Raw genomic sequence first — 19,322 nt, 5'->3', positions numbered from 1 at the left:
GCACTTTTGTGCTCAAGTGAGGAACTAAAAAACTAATTTAATTAATATCTAATTGTTCGAATTTCGGATTATCTTAACCAATTTTTGTCAATATCTTTTTGGTGCATTTCCGTTTTCAACCTTCTTCATCGATGGAAGGTTAAGAGTGCGAACTTATCTTATTCCTCTTCTTCTTTCCTTTCCTTAATTTTTTTTGTGTTTTTTTGCTTTTGCCCATGATGTAATACAAATAGGTGTTATTAAGAGCCTGTCTATAGAAATTACAATTTTTTCAATCCACATTAAAAAAATATAGTTTTTATAATAATAATTCGTGCATTGACTGGCGTGATTCGGAATCCGATTCCCCCGTAACCCATTCTCGACGCACACGTGTGAAAGCCGAGGGTACCAACGCTAAGCACTTCGACGAAAATGCCATAGAACTTCACTCTCCTTTCCACCGTATAAATCCGCAGCTAGGGTTTCACCGTCTCTGGCTCACCTCTCGCTCTCTCTCGCTCTCTCGCACTTGTCTGCACCTATTTCCCTCCTCAATTGACCCGATTCGGGTTCCTTAGCTCGCAAGTTCTCGAACCCTAGCAAAGTGATCGCTTTTTAGCTCAATTTGGGTTTCGTTCCGCGGTTTCTGAGCTATCGAGGCTTTTTCGATCGCCCGAAATTCGAAGCGATGCCTCCTCGAACGGTGAAGCGGGGCGGAGCGGCGTCGGGGCACAAGCGGACGCCGAGATCCTCCAAGAAGGCGCAAAGCCAGCAGGATGCTCCGGTGGAGGAGCCGGTGAAGGTTGAGGAAGTGAAGGAGGAGGTCGTCGTCGTGGAAGAGGACAGTTCGGTCCTCGAGAAGAAGCCCGAGGTCGAGGAGAAGCCGCTCGTTGCGGAGCCGGTTGTCGAGGAAAGGGGCGAGCCAGAGGTTGCTCGGGCGAACGGTTCAGTTCCGCTGATGAGTATGTGTATTCTTGTGCTTTAATTTGCTTGATTTGATGCGGATCAGATTAGGATTACGGTTATTCTAATGAGATTTTGTTTTTTTCTTGCGAAGTTGTGGTGGCTGTTCTCTGGGTTTGCCGTTGCTTAGTTCGACTTTGCTAGTGTTGCTTGTTCCTTTTGCGGCTTTTGGTTTATTGTTTTCCATTGTCATTCGAGTATTTTTTTTTTTCTGGGTATTTTGCAACCGAACATGATTCTTTTCTTTTCCACTTTTCGTTGAAATAAAGTGCGGAGGATCCAGATTAAGGGGTCTGATGCAAAGTTGACGTTCAAGAAATGGTTTTTGTACAAGCGTAGATTTGGGTGAAGCTTACTGTTTAGATGTTGTGCCTTGGAAAAAGTTGTGGGTCAGTTTGTTCTTGGTTATCGTTGCTTTTATTATGAGATGGAGAGGCACAAAACGAGCCGTTGTCATGCAATAAATAGGATGTCAATTGATGAGAAAAGGAGCTCGAGCTTAAAAAGTAATACTTATTTCGTGACAGAAGAAGATGAGGTGAAGGAGTCGGTTGATGAGTATGGGAAAGACGAACGGCTGGATCTGGAGGATAATGATCCGGAATATGAGCCAGAAGAATATGATGATAAAGAGATGGAACAGGATGATGTTCATGATATGACAGTTGAAGGGGAGGAAGAACATGAGGAGGAGCATCTTATCGAAGAGGAAGAAGGAGATATGATGGAGGAGGAACTGGAGGATGTTCATGAAGAACTTGAGGGTGAAGAAGATGAAGATCATCAGGATGAGGAGTCAGAACATCCGGAGACACTTGATGCTGAAGAGGATGATCACCATGATGTTTTCAAAGAGAGGCGCAAACGCAAAGAGTTTGAAGTATTTGTCGGAGGACTAGACAAGGATGTGACTGAGGATGATCTGATGAAAGTCTTCAGTGCAGTTGGTGAGGTAACAGAAGTGAGGCTGATGATGAACCCTCAGACGAGGAGGAACAAGGGATTTGCTTTCCTACGCTTTGCGACTATTGAACAAGCAAGACGAGCTGTCACGGATCTTAGAAATCCAGTGGTAACTTTTGGTTCCTGTAGTTCTTGAACTGGTGTTTCACTCAACTAGTGTTGAATTATATTCTTAACTTATGATAAGTGCTATTCCAGATTAAAGGAAAACAATGTGGGGTTACTCCAAGTCAAGACAGTGATACCCTATTTCTTGGTAACATATGTAAAACCTGGACAAAGGAAGCTGTAAGTGCAACTTTTTGGTCAAATTATTTTTGTTGCGCTAGATTTTTTAGCCGGTCGTTCAAAGATCTTATGTACTCCTCTCTTCTCATGACTTTGTCTTCAGTTGAAAGAGAAGTTGAAACATTATGGTGTGGAGAACGTTGAGGATGTGACATTAGTTGACGATGGTAACAATGAAGGGATGAACCGAGGCTTTGCCTTTCTGGAGTTTTCATCTCGTTCTGAAGCCATGGATGCGTTTAAAAGACTTCAGAAAAGAGATGTTCTATTTGGAGTTGATAGGCCTGCCAAGGTCTCTTTTGCTGATTCATTTATTGATCCTGGGGATGAAATAATGGCACAGGTAATTGGTACTAAAGTTTTAGCAGTGCCATGATATTGTCTAGCTTTGGGATGGAAAAGCACTGCATTGCTTAGTCTCTAGATTCTGAATGCAAAATGTCACAGCACTAAGAAAGTAACGGTGCCTGAAAATGTCCCTATTGATGGAAAACAATAGCACTTCAACTGTGTGCATTTGCTAATACAACTTCCTTTTTCTATGTGAAGTATTCTCTGAAATAATATTTCTGGGCTTACTACTATTTAGATTAGGCTCTTTTCTTTTCTACTTTAGTTGGCAACATGGGCTTCTAATTTGTTGTCACAATGAAATTTACTTATAATACATCGAACCTTCTTTCAGTTGAGATTGTTATGTTTCTTTCCTGGTCTCTGTTTATGGGCAAGAGGGCTGATTGATCAACCAATTTCACCAACTACTCCTTCATTCAGGTTAAGACTGTATTTGTGGATGGTCTGCCAGCTTCATGGGATGAGGATCGTGTGCGGGAGCTGTTGAAGAAGTATGGTGATGTTGAAAAGGTTGAGCTTGCTAGGAATATGCCATCTGCTAAGAGACGGGACTTTGGTTTTGTTACCTTTGACACCCATGACGCGGCAGTGACATGTGCTAAAAGCATCAATAATTCTGAGTTGGGTGAAGGTGATAGTAAGGTTCGTTTAATCATCACTCTGCATATTTTTATTTAATGAGCCAATTCTTGTTGATTGCGTATATTGAATCACTCAAGGCAGCATACTCTGGGAAACTTGCAAGTGCGTCGGGATACAATGTTATATTATGTGTGTGTGTGTGTGTGTGTGTGTTGTGGAATATTGAAAAACATGTCATAAGATTTTATATGTATTGCTTGTGTAAAAAAGAAGGGGGAGGGGAGGGGGTGGGAGAGAGGCTTTCATGCATGTTGTCTGTGTGCGTGAGAGGTGAGGAGGGAGTGAGAGAATGACTTGTTGGAGAAATAATCTGGTTTGGTCAGAGAACTTCTGCCCAAAGGGGCTCTAAGAAAGAATAAGACTGGATAATATGGAAAAAGGTTACCGATTATATCCCATTTGGATTAGTTGCCATTACCTTATTCCAGCATGATATCATTCAGTCCCATTGTGTGGTACGTAGTTAGGCTATGACCTCAAGATCTTGTTATTATTATTATTTTTTTTTTTTCCCTATTAATGGAAGACTTACCTGTGTATTTCAGGCCAAAGTTAGGGCCAGATTGTCAAGACCTCTTCAGAGAGGCAAAGGAAAATATTCAAGTCGTGGGGATATGCGTTCTGCACGTGTGGCTGGTCGATCTTCCCGAGGATCATGGAGTCGTCCAGCTGTACGCAGCTTCCCTGCACGTGGCATAAGGGGCACTGTAGGTCGGATTCCGTCAGCCAGCTTGAAGAGGCCTGTTGCTATGAGAGAGAGACGTCCTGTGATGGCCGTGCCACCAAGAGCCAGGCCATTGCCTCCTCCAACTAGGTCTTATGATAGGAGGCCACCTGGTATGAGTTAGTCAAGATACATATGATGTAGCTGCAAGGGGAGCAGGGTGAATCTTCATTTTAAACCTCTTTTGTTTGACAGTTCCTTCATATTCAAGAAATAGCTTGAAGAGGGAATACAGTCGAAGAGAGGAGCTTCCCCCTCCAAGGAGCAGAGTACCTGCAGATTATGGTTCCAGAATTATGCCCGAGAGACGTGTGGCATACAGAGATGATTATCCTGTACGTGAATCTGGTTACACTGACCTGCATAGAAGTACATCCCGCCCTGCTGCAAGGAGGGATTATCCTGACGAGAGCTACGGACAAAGGTTTGAAAGACATCCAAGCTATCGGGAAGCACGTGCACGTGATTATGAATCTATTTCAGGGTCAAAACGCCCATATTCTGCAGTGGTAAAAATCTTATTAGTTAATTTTGAAGTTGAATTGCATATCTCGTTTCTTATTGTACTTGAGAGTGTCATAATTTGCTACGTGTCGCGAAAATGAAGGATGATGTGCCTCCGCGTTATGCTGATCCGGGTGTCCGCCAATCCAGGGCAAGGCTGGACTATGAACTTGGTGGCATTAGTAGCCACTACGGCGATACCTACAGTGACAGGTTAGTATTCTGTAATATCGTCTAGGGTAGCAATTACTGGAATATAAAGTCTGTATTGCTGCTGCTGCTGCTGGTGACTACATATGGATTCTGTTTTAGACATGGGAGATCTAGTATGGGTTATGGTGGCAGTAGGAGTTCTATGTCCAGTATGTCCAGTCAAGATTCACATGGATACTATGGGAGTCGTCATCAAAGTATGGGTTATGGAGGTAGGCAGTTAGTCATCTAAGTGTTAATTCACCGATAATGTATGGCTTTCTTTTGTCATTGACATGAATATTTTGGTCTCTATGGTTTCAGGTTCTTATGGTAGCAGCGATGCTGGAGGAATGTACTCATCAAGCTATAGCGAGTATATGTCTCGAGGAAATAATGTAATCCTCTACTTATCTGTGACAGATGTGTTAGCAATGTGCTTCGCATGCTCTCACATTGAGTCCATTGATTGTAATGCAGGTTGGTGGCAGCTCTTACTCTTCAATGTACTCAAGCCGCAGTGGAGGAGGCAACAATTACATGGGTCCCGGTAGTTCTGGTTCATACTACTGAGGTAAGTCTTCTTTATTTATGTTATTAGTTTTTCAGTGTTTCTGAAGTGTTTGGGGATTGGATGGTCTACATTGGAGGCTAACAGTTTCTCGGGACATGCCATCACTCTGCTGTTTCATCCAAAGGTTTACTAGTGAATTTTCAAGAGTGAGGTTACTAGTGAATTTATCTATGGAACAGATTTGACCTTTCAAAGAGGCTGGTCTTGTGTGGATCTTTGGAAGCTAGCATAATGATGCCTATAAATGTGGAAGAGAATTCAGGCCTCGTCATTATTGGGATTCTAGCTTGATGTTCGTGCTTCAGTATTTCAAACAGGCTGTGGTGATCATCCCTAGAGGCCAATGCCATGCTTATTCTACAGTGGAGACAATTTGAGTTATTTAGGACATCAAGATCGTTTCTTATTTGTATTATTACATCTTTCATGTTCTGAAAGTGTTCCCTTTGGAGGAGACTGTTGGGGGATGTTGTGCATCAGCTTTTCTATTGGACGGAGCAAAGGAGTTCTACTGCTTTTTAAAGGTTCAGAATGTGATGGTTATCTTTGGTGATGCCTGAAGAAAATTAATGAGCATAATTAAAGCAGTCAAATATATCATAAGCTATGGCTCATGGCCCATCACCACTTCCCTGTTTCCCTAATAAGAACAATTCAACCCTTGGCCTGAAAGTTAAGAGAATGACTGAGGCTTCAGAAGAAAACTGCCTCAGTGTGCATGTTGGTATTCGAATCCATTTTCTCGGTAGTGGTAAAGATCACAAGAAGAAATGCGACATAACAGGAGAATCCCTTGACGATACATTATTTTTGTCCCATTACTGGCCTTTAGTTTTATGGTATTTCTCTTAGGAGGGTAACTCCTGTCGGCTATACGCAGGAAGAAAGCTCTGATTGCACTTGAATCTTCTTTATCACAACCAATGAGCTTACTTTATAAGCTGAAAGTCAGATTCTCAAAGTCATGGACATATTGTCGTTGCTGCTGTGGTATAACTTTGTGAGAGCAAAAAGTATCATGGGCTTCACATCTTTCCTACATTGTTTGATTGCTGCTGATGGGAAGCCCTATACAGCAGATTTATTTAGGAGCAACATAATTGTTGGGTGTGTTATTGCTAGCTGGCTTGTTTATTCGGTGACTGAGAAACTTGTTGGAACAGTGAAACTGCAGTTGTAATGCGATACAGATTTGATGCCGTTATTTGGATGTGAAACATAGGCCATCACTTGAATGTTTGCTTTATACCAAAGTGGTTCCTTGGCAGAAAAGCCTAAATGGCCTAAGAAAGTGATTGGACTGATTTCCCGAAAAATATACTCTTCTTGTTGACTGGATGGATATCTTGCAATAGTCAAGATCTTACAAATGGCTTAGTTGAGATTTGATTTTGTTTTGGGAAACATTGGACAACTAATACCACTTTGAGATTATGAGAGAAAAAAACCATGGATACTCTGCTTCCTTGCTTTTTATGCCTAATAATTTGGGCATTTTGTCAGACTTCGGCATATGCCCTTTCGTGAAGTTTGCAGCAGCAAGTCGTGGCCACTAACCCTCCAACAGTTATGGTATTGGTTTTTCTTATGGGAGTTCTAACCATTGTGCCATAAGATTGGTTGTGCGTGACCCAAACCTCGGCTTCATATATTTAAGTAGGTATTGCTTACTGAACTTGGAGAAGTTTATATTTAACTACTACCGGCTGACTCCCGAATCTGAAAAATTAAAACTTACGCCCCATAACTTGGTATTTCTGAATCTGGTGACTTTTGTTCCCAGTAGTGAAATGAGTTTGGGGATGAGATGCTGGATCCCCTATTATTGCTGCCCCAAGTCCATTGGTTTCGTTGCACTTTGCTTGTTACATGCATTATGACTGCTCAAACCATAATTGACAGTAAGAGCTTGGAGTGTAGAAGATTTGTGGCGAGGCATTGATATGTCTGATATTTGCGTCTGTCTAATTTTTTTTTTTGGGTATGGAGAGTTGTCCATAGCTTGGCATTCTTCTTGTTCATCACAGATTCAGCTATCCTTTCGTTTTTTTGTCCTTTCTTTCCATTCTTTAGGTTTCCTTGTGAGTTGGAAAGGGCGTTACTTGTGGAGAAACCTGTAGTTGAATTAATCTCTCTTTACGAGTGAAAATAAGTGGGTTGTCTCTCCATGTTTTGTATGTCACTTTTGTATTCCATCATAAATCTTATGTCGTGGAACTCGGTCGAGCTGAAGAGTATTGAATCCTCTTTAGCAGCAATATATTGATTACTCGATGATTAACCTCCTCCAAGAAAAGATGTATTACTTGATGTTTAACCTCCTACAAGAAAGATTTATTACTCGATGTTTAACCTCCTCCAAGAAAGATTTATTGCTCTGTCGATGGTCCATCCACACCAGGCAAACTGACCAAGGCCTGTGTCAGCGGATTTGGCTCCACAAGGTCCATGACTTCCCCAATAAACATCTGCAACACTTCTGTTGCCATTAGAAATGGTTGTTAATGAGATTGATCCTCCATTAGACTTCATAACCAGCTAAGCAGCTAGCACTTCAACAATTTGTTTCTGAGTTAAGACGAGCAATCCTGGTGGAAACAGAATGTGGCAGTAGATGCGGACCTTTTTGGTTCGGTCGTCCACTTCCAGGAGGCAAACGCACCCATGACGAGTAATATTACGACTCGTAGACGGTAACATGAGGTGAAGGGATATCGTTCCGGTTGCTGTATCCGAAAATCCGTGCCAATGTTATCTTGGTTAATTGCATACCAAGAAATTGTATTGTTCCCCCCGATGTATCCTCCGATTTTCCTACTAAGCAAAAGAAAAATATGCATTCGTCCTTGCGTACCCAGAAATTGTATTGTTCCTTCCTCGGTAAGTTCCCATTTGGGTTGTGGAAGCAGAGCCGCTCATCTTGAAATTAAAGTTTGCATTTTTAAACATCTCCGTTGGACATATGGCTTAGCTTTATACCTCATTTTGAGCTGTACATACACAGCGTCCTTGGTTGCTAGAAAAGTTCTCATTGCGATGTCCTGGTTCGCTGCAAAAGTTCTTATTGTGATGTCGTTGATTAAGTCTATGTGTAATATAGGATGATTTTCCCCCTTGTTCATGCAGCCAGCCGTGAGAAACATGATTTTTTGTTTCTTTTTGAGGAACGACAAAGTCTTTAACATTTTTCTCTTATAGTAGAATCCCTTGCCTAGAGAACAGGCAATACCTCGCTTAAACAATCACAAACCCTTCTTTCGAAAATTCCTATGATTTTTTTGTTCTCAATCTTCTAACGAACAGACGGAAAGGAGGGATAATTCTGTGTGTGTGTGTGAGAGACGTTGAATTTAAATGAAATGGAGACAATGAATATCGTTGAAGATTAAGAATTCTTATGTTTATTCTATCAAAACTATCAACAAAATTCATTGAAAGGGTTAACACCACAAAAAATCTCAAATTGGTATACTTGTGATAAATTTATTACACATTAATTTTTTGACAAAAAAAAAAATATCAAATTAGTACATGTTTGACAAATTTACCTTTTATTAGTTTTCGTTAAATTTTATTTCAAATTGTTTAGTTAAATGGCACATGTCAATTGATGGGTTTATTAGTTTGGGGTTTTTACTCTTCGTTTGTTACATGTGTACCAATTTGAAGTTCATGATATTAACTCAATTTTACGGAAATTAATAGAGGGTAAATTTATCACATGTGTACTAGTTTGGAGTAAATTTATCATAAGTGCATAGTTTGAGATTTTTTGTGGTCAAAAAATTAGTTTGGCGTAAATTTATCATATGTATACTAGTTTGGGGTTTTTAATGGTCAAAAAAATTAATTTGGGATAAATTGGTCACAGATTTATCAATTTAGGGTTTTCATTAGGGCAATTAGGGCTTTTAAATAGGTAAAAAAAAATTAATTTGCGATAAATTGGTCACGGGTTTACCAATTTAGGATTTTTCATTAGGGGTGTGCAATTAGACCAAACCACTCGAAAAATTTTTTTTTTTAGGTTCCCTTTTCTAAAGGTGTCCAAGAATTTTATCAAATCGAAAGCTATTGGGTTTTTTTCCTATAGAAGTTTTTAGTTACTTTTTTTATTTTTAAAGGAACCCATTAGGAATGCATATTTTTTAGAACTTTTCTATTCCTGGTTCCCAATTCCAAGTAAAGAAACCTGACTTGAAATAATTGGTTCTAAATTTTAGGAACCGGGAACTTTTCGGTTTCGATTCCAAGAAAGACTCATTAAAACAAACCGGTTTAGCGTTTTTAGCTTAAAAAAAAAAAAAAAAAAAAATAGTTTCGCTCACCTCTCCTCCTCTATTTTTGATGTATTTTAATTTTTATTATTCATATTAGGGATCATTGCAATTGGCAAATAATGAGTTTTATTATTCAATCTTTTACTTTGAATCGTTTTATTGCTACTCATATTATTTTGCTAAAAAAATGAAATTAGAAGAAGAAACAAAAGAAAAACAAGATCTCGGATAGACGTTGGAACCGGACAAAAAAAAGGGTAGGTTCCAAAATAGGTTTCAAAACAAAAAATGATAGGTTTCATGTTTCAAAAACTGAGAACCGGTTATAATAATGTAGGTTTCGGGTTTTAAGTCTAGAACATAACCACCTGAACCATGTTCACCTCTATTTTTCATGGCATTAACCCTCATGAAAAAGCAATCTAAACAGAAATTCGAATCATTAATCTTGTAAATCATGAAAGAAAGAGATCAGCAAGTGCAAACTGACAAGAAAATTTGGAAGGAATCTACAAGACACGCTTGAAAAAGACATAAAGAAGGAATTTATGTTTGGCATCGATAATTGACTTCTTAAAAGGGTGATTGGTCACTTTTTATGCTGTCATTTGGGCTGTGGATTGGGTCTTGAAATTAAAGTTTGCCTTTAAATTTTAAAACGTCTGCATTTATAACTCATTTTGAGCCGTACATGCATAGTGTCCTTAGTAGCTAGAAAAGTTCTTATTGCAACGGCGTTGATCAAATGGGAAAATTATCAAAGAAATTCTAAATCTATTGCTACGTCAACCTATGATTTTTTTCCCCTTATTCTTGCAGCCAAATTTGAGAAACGCGATTGACTTTTCGTTAAGTCCAATATTTTTGTCAAAACATAAAATACTAATACAGATTAAGTAGATAAGTAGTCAACTTGAATTATTATTATGCAGAAGAAAGCGAATTCTGAGGGAAAAAAAAAAAACAGAAGACCTAGGTAAAGGTCGATTGTGGAAAAATCGATAGATGATTAAATTAACGAGGGAAGTAAAGTAGAGTGAAAGGCAATTATCAAGTTGTCGAATATGCTTAGCTCTCACTTCTAAAGGAATTTGGAGAGATTAAATTAAGAAATTATTTAAATTAGCATGAGTGGAGAAAATACTCACCTCTTTCAAGTCCTCTTTTTTTTTCCCCTATAATTCAAAAGCACGGGCGTGGAGATCTGGTCACATAGACGTCGTGAAACGCCTAAAAACTCCATGAACCGCTTAAGTTCTTGTTTTAGTTTGTCTAAGACTAGTTTGCATGCAATTGATAGAACTTGATCGGGTGATTTTCGATTTTAAGGTTGAGCTTAATCGACGCTTCAATCGGTCATCGGCAACTTTGAGGGTCGTCTAAGTCTTTTCTTTTCTGTCCATTTTAACTCAGACCAAACAAAATATTGTCAAAATCCAAGGTTTTGGCACTCTAAATTAGGGTTACGAGTCAAACAACGAACGCTTGATGTGTAAAATTCACAAGAAGTAGGGTTGTAAAAATTGCGCAGAGGATAGAATATTGCCTGAACCGAATTGAAAACGTTTGGATCTGTTGGTTTCAATTTCTTCTTTTGTTTGGGTTCTTCTAGTGAAAACTCATAGATTTGACTCGAAACACTATAACAAAACAGATTGATTTGTTTAAAAAAGTTCAAAAAAAAAAACAAACAAACCTGTCGAGTCATTACTTTTTGACTCTTGACGACACACAGCTCCTGCTCCTTTTCCCAGCGCCATCAGCGCCTCCTTCACCGCCGTTGCCTCCTCAACACCCCACCCCCCCCACTGGCGGAGAGGCAGTCCATCATCTCCGGCGAATACGGCGTCAAAGCCAATGCCGTAGCCCCACCATCGTTTTGGTTATTATAAAACCCGATACACTTCAAACTTTCACGAAATTCTTTATGGGAAGCAAAAAAGAAATTCTTTGCTATTACTGTAGCTCGAACAAATGGCATACCCGAAACACGGTCCGATTCGTATAGGTTCGGGTCCTTAGGTAAAGTAATAATAGGTACGTTCGTTCTGTCATTTTTATTACATTCTAAGTTCCATCGATGCTCAATAATTTAATGACATACTTACAACGAAAAGAATGGCCAACAAACGTGAAAACCATCTAATTATTTCTGTTGCCTCGCACTCCCCAAGCACGCCAACACCCCATATGGTTCGTCCATCTCCAGCTCGCCACCGTCCCATTGGCAGCCGCCATCTTCTTCCTCAACAACTTGAACCTCTTCCAATCTCGAAGCACTGCGAGTGAGGTCGAAAACCTTAGCCGTGATGCTCCGGCAGCAGTTCGCGTGGACTGTCGTGACCTCTGTGAAATCCTTACTATCCTCACAGAATCCGCTAAAGAAGATCGTGTCTAGGAACCGCACGCGGAGATCGAGTCTCTTGAGCACGCCCTCACGGACTAGGCCCAATAGGACATCCTGCTCTTTCTTGCCCGTGGCGTTCTCTCGTCTTGAGTACCATTCGTCGAACAGCGCGACCGTCTTGTTGTTCGACCGGATGGAGTAGAATCCGGTGTTGATGAAGTTGTCCTCCGACCACGGGTTGCCGTTGAAGACGTCGGTGCTGATTTGGAGGTCCTCACTTTCGTTCCTGCTCAGCTTTGTGAATGGATTCCTGAGCCACATCACATCTGTGTCCTGCGAGAAAATTAAGATTGCGGATGGATGAGGTTACATAGTCGAAATAAAAATCTTCATAACCAACTGCTTAATCAAGATTGAGCTACGCTTTTGTGAATAAATTACAAAACTAATTCAAAAGAAGCACATCAAAGGAAGTTTCATGGTGTGACAAGAGCACTAATGTCATGATAGAAAAAAAATTAGTATTTCTGCCCATACTCTTTTGATATTTATTTTTCTTCGCAAAATCACACTTTCAGTTTGGCCAATTTAGTACTAAACCATTTGAAGATTTTCTAATGGTGTCCTAAACCTTTCAATTGTACATATTTAGTCCTAAAAATTTCGACGATTTGCCGATTTACTTCTTTTGGCTAATTTTGGTAAAAAAATCACTAACTTAGCGGTCAATTAGCATCGTCCATCCTATTTATCACAACCGACACCGATGTGGATAAATTTTTGTAACTTTTCTTTAATTTTCGGGATTTTTTCTCCTTTTTTTATTTTCTTTCCTTTCTTCTTTTTTTTTTTTTTTTCCTTTTCCGGTGATCACCGAGGCTCGGCGATTGATGGAGGAAGAAGGAATAAAAAAAAGAAAAGAAAAGATGGAAAATAAAATGAAAATGAAAATTTTAAAAAGATATTAGAAATCAGAAAAAATTTCAAAAATTGCAAAATATTGTCCACATCAACGCCGGTTGTCCTACATAACGTGATCAACATCCATACCTGCGACTTCTAGCTAGAATTAGCCGGAAGGATCAAACCGGCAAATCGCTAAAATAGTTTGGACTAAATTGGCAAATCATCAATAGATTCAGGACTAAATTGGCCAAATCGAAAGATTTAGGATTGAATTGACACAAATACAATAAGTTTATGATTTGTTTGGTAATTTTTCCCAATCTTGTTGCTAATGGCATACTACATTTTGAGAGATTCACTTTGCATGGTGGAAACTATTGCTATATCTTCTTGCCTAACCTTTTATTTAACCTTATGTTATAACGTCTAGACATTCAAACATCTCGGCATATATGAGAAAGGGCTTAAGTTACAAATGTCAAAACTTATGTGCGATGCTCATTTTAGTACCAAAACTTTCAAAATAGTCACTTAAGTGCCAATTTTTTTGAAAAACGATCACTTTAGTTCCAAAACTTTCAAAACGATTACTTAAGTGCCAATTTTTTTTTAAAAAACGCTCACTTCAGTACCAACTCCGGTGAGCCACATCAGCTCAAATCAGAGTTGGCATTGAAATAAGTATTTTTAAAAAAATTTAATACTTAAGTGATCGTTTTAAAAGTTTTAAAGTGAGCGTCGTCCACAAGTTTTGACACTTATAATGTACTTCACCCTACGAGAAAGGATTAGAATCCCCTCACGGTAGGAAAAAAACTTATTACTTAAATTTGCTCTCGAGAGATAGATGTTGTGGTACAAGGGTTGATCATGATACGGACTATGGGATGCAAATCGGGACTTCTCTTTTAAGGTTACGTTTGCTTCTCGAAAAAGGAATTATTTGAAAAAACAAATTGATTTGCTCACAAAAACAAACGAACAAAAAATATTATCATCGTTCATGAAAATATTTAGATATAAATTATCGTCGACAATTGAAATATTTTTTATTAACTAATTATTTCAAGCGATACAAACAATCGTTTTTAAGAATATATTTTTCAAATCGTTCATTTTTCATGAAACAAACACAGCCTAAATCTCATTCACGCACCTTTCGTCCCGAGCCCATGTGGAACATTATGAAATGCAACAATAGCATTTCCTAGAAATTAACGAAATTAAAGATCCTAGCCACTAGTCTCCTCCGTTTAAACTAAACATTAAGCAGCATCTCCTATTTCAATTTCTCTAGCGAACAGCAAACGTATCCATCAAGAGTCAACACCCTTGGAAAAAGCAAATTAATAAAATCTCCTCGAAATAATTTCATCTCGAGTAAACCCCCGTATGGTTCCGTGGAAACAAAGGCAAGAATTGGCCTTATAGTAAACACCCTTGTCTCCAACATGTGGAGCCTATCAATGTCCACCACCCATCCCGTGATGATAATTATTAAATCCAAAAATTCCTAACCAGCGAAAAGAAAAAAAAAAAAAAAATACTGTTCATCCCAATTATTCAATAGGAAATCAAGTGATCCGTGACGTAGGTCATGCACCGCTCTATTATAACAAAACGGACGGGCAATTTTCGTTGAACACGAGGAGGTCTGAAACAAAATATCCTAATCAAGTAACATATTCAATAGTTGTCGGCAGCCAAACGCTCCCTCTATTAGTGTTAGGGTAATACCATGTTGGATATGTTAAAGGGTGTTCTTAAGACGCTTCTTAAGTTGCTAATTGACCGAGACTAGTTTACGGTTTTCAGTATAATTAACCGTGTTATTAATCGAAATGTATTTTCAAATACAACATATGCTCAAGATCGTCCCAAGAGCACTCGTAAACATCCAATCCATCTTTTATTGGGTCGATCTTTAGTGGAAGAAATTAATTTAGAAAACCCTAATGAAGTTCAGAGACTTGTGTAGAATCAGCCTTATTTGGTACATGATCTATATGATTGTGCGAGTTTCTTACACCCATCCGGAAAATTATTTCATCTCTAACTATGAGTAAAGTTAGAAAAAGAAAATTCCCTCTTTGGGCATTTAATCATACAAGATAAATGGAGAGGCGTGAGGATAACTTCCCACACTATTCATGGATCGACTCTTCTCACCTTCCCACACTATTCATGGATCGACTCTCCTCACCTTCCATACCTGTGTCAAAACAATAATGGAGCTCTGCCTCTTCTACACTTGTCAATTCAAACACTTTGATTTTTCTAGGCAAGGGAATCAATATCATTAGAAACATGCCTTTCGATGTCCCGTTCTCATGGTATCATAGCCTCATAAGAAAAACCTGCTTTGTGCTTTTCGATGTCCCGTACAAGCGATATTTGTCTATTTTATGTGTGTCTTTTTTTCTTTTGAGAAATTCTTTGCATATTAAAAAAAGGGATAATTATTCAAAAAGTTTTAAACCTATTATATGGCGATCAATTGAGTCTTAAACTTTTTAATTATATTAATTTAGTTCTGAACATTTTGACGATTTACCAATATAGTGTTATACATTTCAATTGTGTCAATTCAGTTTTAAACTTTTTGAAATTTTGCAAATTTAGTCATAAACCTATCATTTGGTTAGTTGTGTGAGAGGACTATTTTTTTGACACATCGTTAACATAATTGACAAAATTGAAAGATTTGGAATTGAATTGACCGCCGTACAATAGATCTAAGATTTTTTGGATAATTTTTCCTTTAAAAGACAATGCACAACTTTAAAAATGTAGGAAGGACAAACAATAACATATTGCCACTCAAACTTTTACTAGTTCCATGATATAGAGTTCACGCTACATTGAAAGAGCTAAATTCATGGGATTTGCAAGATATTTCATGAATATTCGGATAGTCAAGTTTTCATGACAATGTCTCTTAATTATATAAAAAGAAATAAAATTATTATACCCACCTCGAAATACAGTTAAAGTAAAGGAGTTATCAATCTCAACTACAAAGGTGGCACAAACCCTCAACTCCGTTTTAGGTTGTCTTTACTTCCCTTGTAAAGTGAGATTAATGTGAATGGTACCTTAAAATTCAAGGGACAAATCTTGAAGCTCTTGTCTAAGGATGGAGGGCTTCGAAGGAGAGGTTTATTGACTTTTTTGTCACTTTAAAATAGGATAAACATTAGAAGAAAAAAGTTCATTTTAGCATTCACGAATTCAGTCCAAGGTTTTCCCGCTACAGCTTTTCTTTTCCCACACGTCACATGCCAATACTGACAAGTCAATCGATGTAAGTTGTTTCCCACATATTCCCGAACTTTTGGGGAGGGAAGGACCCCATCTCTCTTCCACGTGGCATTCTTCCACTTCAGCCCAAATTTTCTATTTTGTATGATTGCCAACCTGTCCCCACTTCATCAATTCTTCCTTTTCAACTACACCTTAGAGTTTCGACCAGAAAAAAAAACTACACCTTAGAGACATTTTCCATCATCCCTTTATCCCCACCTAAGTTTCCTAACAAGGACCACTTAGTAGCCTTTTGCTCTATGCTTTGGGTTCGAATCGCTACCTCATCATTACTATCCTTTCTGTAAACCTAACCTTAGCATGTGTAATCTTTAAACCTATTGTTAGCTCTATCACGACACGATATGTGAGTCAGTACTCAATGTAAATTTAGTCGGGGAACCAATTATAGATCTCCACCACATACTTTCCTCTGAAGAAGATTGATGGCCAGACAACACAAGCAAAAAAAAAAAAAATTTATTTGGTCAAAAAAATATCGACCAAAAAAAAAAAACACAAGCGAAAACGGAAAGAACATACGTCTAGAATGCAGTTATGTTTATTGACCAATGACCTAATTGTTGATCGACAAAAGCATCTTTGGTAAATTTCTCTGCCTTTTTCGCCATGCATAAATCTAAAAAAGGGTCGATCTTTGCTGCTCGGTATTTGCTTATTAAGTACGAATGTACCCGACTGCCTTTCTAAATCGAATCCTCATATAAATTTGGTTATTTTGTAGATCAATTTGGATTTCACGTAGCCATTTTTTTTTCTGCCCCTAGGTGGCTAAGATTATTCTGCGAAAACAAAAGTCTTTGTTGGTGACTTGTGAACCCCAGTAAAACATGGGTTTTTGTTCTGTCGGCCATCGTACGAAAAGGAAACAAAAAAATCAGGAATTAATAAAAAAAAATTGATAATTTTATTATTTTCTGCTAAAAAAATGTAGCCCCTTACCGTGAAGATGAAGTTGTAACCCCGCTTGAGAACATCGCCGAGAAAGGCCGTCCGCCTCCACATCATCCTGATGAAGTCCTCCGACATGTACACCTTCTCTCCCCTGAAATCCACGCCATCCGTCTCCAAGCGGTAGCAGTTCAGCCGCCGGAACCGGCACATCCGGTACGCCGCCCGGTCCATCGCCACCACCACCACGTGGTCCAGCAGCCCCCTCGTCCCCTCCCCGAGCCACAAGCTTCGGATGAACAGGTCCAGCAAAGTCGTGCCAGCATCCACCTCTGCGCCGGGGTCTGCGTAGGCCCGGTTGACGAATGTGATGATCACCGTCCTGTTCGGCATCGACGCCTTGCTCAGCACGAGCTCGAGGTCGTCCCTCGGGACTGCAATGGCGGCGGCGGGGGCGATCTCCTGGAAGGAATACTGGTATCAGTGTACTTAGTTTCTGAAATCGAGCGATCATGCAAAATGAAGACATGGGCACTTACAGGGTTTTGGGGTAAGCAGTTGTATTGGGACTGAATAGGGAGCAAAGGGTTTGAGGTGGAAGATGAAGTAGTGATCCAGAGGTAGAGAAAGCCGGCAAAGAGAAGAGAAAGGACGGTGAGGTAGGAGAGAGAGCCCTTTGGGTAGTGATCCATCTTCATTTTTTCTAGGGTGAGAGACAGAGAGAGAGGTTGAGTTCATATGATGGGACGCTTGTAAGAATCGGAAGTCCAAGTCGGGAAATTATTAGTACTTCCCACCTAGAATGAGGACAAAATAGTCCAGAAACCAATTTTTCTGCCCTAAAAATTGCCACTTTTATCGGTTTCCTTCGATAATCTATTATTTACATCTTCTTTCTGACTCATTGTAAAGGAAAGAAAAAACGAGTAAGACCGGCCGCCGTTGGAGGCTGATAAAGGGGGTTGAAATGGTGGCCGTGGAGAACTCTTTTGGGTAGAGTTTAGGAGTCCGCGACACACACGGTGGTTTATATGATCCTAGTATAAGCTGCAATTAATATCTTTATGTAGCCACCTAAAATCATCACGTTTAGATATGCGAATCACAGTTTCATAAAGTAGAAGAATTGACGCACCTTGTTTCGGATCCATTGTTATTGATATGGAATTTGCGATAATCCGATACTCAAGAGCTTCTTTTCTATGAACCCCTTTTATACACTGGATTCAATGAGACGGCTCCTTACGTATCGCTCTCGACGACTCTTTATGTGAGTTATGTGTACATTAGAATTTAAATGAGAGACTTGAGCTCTATTTATAAAAATTTTGACCTATCTCCTAATTATAAATAAGGCTTATTTCAGCCCATACTATCTAGTTGCATATTAGACTAAATAGAAAACTGTATATGTTTTCTTTATTAAATAAATTAATAAGTACAATAATAATCAATAAAGCCCATATAAATGTATGTTTTAACTCCTAGTCTTGAGGCCTATAAATAAAGGACTATAATCATTCTAAGTACTTGGGTGGGTTTCAGATCTTAAGAGGGGCTATTGGACTGAGTGGAAGCGTTCATGATCGAAATTGGACCGTGTTGCTTTAACAGCACTCGGTTTGACTGGATGGTCTACAGAGAGTTGGATCGACGCGGGCATCTTGGGTTTGACTTTTCAGGGGCATATGCGGGCTTTCATGAGAAAATGTTAGGTGGGACGAAATTGTCAGGCAGTAAGAAAACAGTTTATTCAGAGCCCGACATGTAGTCCGGCCGTACAGAAATTTTGAGGTCTCCCTTCTCTCTCTCTCTCTCTCTCTCTCTCTCTCTCTCTCCGTCGGTTTTTCCTCATCTTCTCTTACGCTACCGACACCCTCTGCGCAGCTCAAGATATGGTGGCCATGGCCGCTAGCTGGAGCTCCAGCTTCGTGTCTATGACGGTTGCAAAGCTCCCGTGGAGCATCCATGGCCACACGCCCGAAGCTCCACTGGCCATGGCTTAGGCGAGCTAGAGCTCAAATGACACCACAACTGAAAGATGTCGAAAGCATAGATGGCCATGGCTGTTGCTAGGAGATAGCAACTTTGGGCTCAGGCTCAAACTTCGTGGCCATGGCAGCTGCAAGACTCCGGATCGAGCATTCGTGCCCACTGAATGTCTTGATCTAGTGGCCATGGATGTAAGCCACTATAAACCTTATTACAACAGTTCCAGAAGATCAACATAGCTAGATTCTATAAACATAATAATGACTTAAAAGAATTTGTGCACATGATTTGAAATTTATCGTTACTTTAGGCAGAATCACGATGATCCCATGCCCAATATTTTCTTCTCTATAACCCTATATATCCTTAGCTCAATGAGATAGCCCCTCAACAACA

General features: G+C 39.3%; 2 protein-coding genes and 1 long non-coding RNA gene across 4 annotated transcripts; 1 reads left to right on the top strand and 2 right to left on the bottom strand.

Annotated features, from left to right (window-relative positions):
- Positions 1-433: 433 nt before the first annotated feature.
- On the top strand, positions 434-6,388 carry LOC115757173 (protein gar2). Of its 2 annotated transcripts, none has more exons than XM_030697292.2 (12): positions 434-944; positions 1,473-2,017; positions 2,107-2,196; positions 2,300-2,539; positions 2,971-3,192; positions 3,738-4,029; positions 4,112-4,425; positions 4,524-4,633; positions 4,733-4,845; positions 4,937-5,010; positions 5,093-5,186; positions 5,366-6,388. In XM_030697292.2, exons 1-11 carry the CDS (start codon positions 671-673, stop codon positions 5,183-5,185), a joined length of 2,367 nt encoding a protein of 788 aa, XP_030553152.1. In that variant the 5' UTR covers positions 434-670; the 3' UTR covers position 5,186; positions 5,366-6,388. The 2 variants fall into 2 exon arrangements, with proteins under 2 accessions (XP_030553152.1, XP_048141858.1); XM_048285901.1 differs by having other exon boundaries at positions 5,309-6,388.
- Positions 6,389-11,448: 5,060 nt separating this feature from the next.
- LOC115757174 (uncharacterized protein At1g28695-like) lies at positions 11,449-17,705 on the bottom strand. The gene is given in 4 exon segments (XM_030697293.2): positions 11,449-11,749; positions 11,751-12,146; positions 16,986-17,396; positions 17,474-17,705. Coding segments are annotated over 4 exon segments (1,107 nt in total). The 5' UTR covers positions 17,633-17,705; the 3' UTR covers positions 11,449-11,608.
- LOC115731194 lies at positions 15,916-16,313 on the bottom strand. The gene is made up of 2 exons (XR_004014228.2): positions 16,207-16,313; positions 15,916-16,174 (listed from the first exon to the last, which is right to left on the bottom strand). It is a non-coding gene; the product is annotated as an uncharacterized LOC115731194 (long non-coding RNA).
- Positions 17,706-19,322: the final 1,617 nt, after the last annotated feature.

The sequence above is a fragment of the Rhodamnia argentea genome, chromosome 9 (assembly GCF_020921035.1).
Source record: "Rhodamnia argentea isolate NSW1041297 chromosome 9, ASM2092103v1, whole genome shotgun sequence".
Classification (NCBI taxonomy): domain Eukaryota; kingdom Viridiplantae; phylum Streptophyta; class Magnoliopsida; order Myrtales; family Myrtaceae; genus Rhodamnia; species Rhodamnia argentea.
The sequence above is the reverse complement of the archived record's forward strand: the minus strand, read 5'-3'. Positions and strand labels throughout refer to the sequence as shown.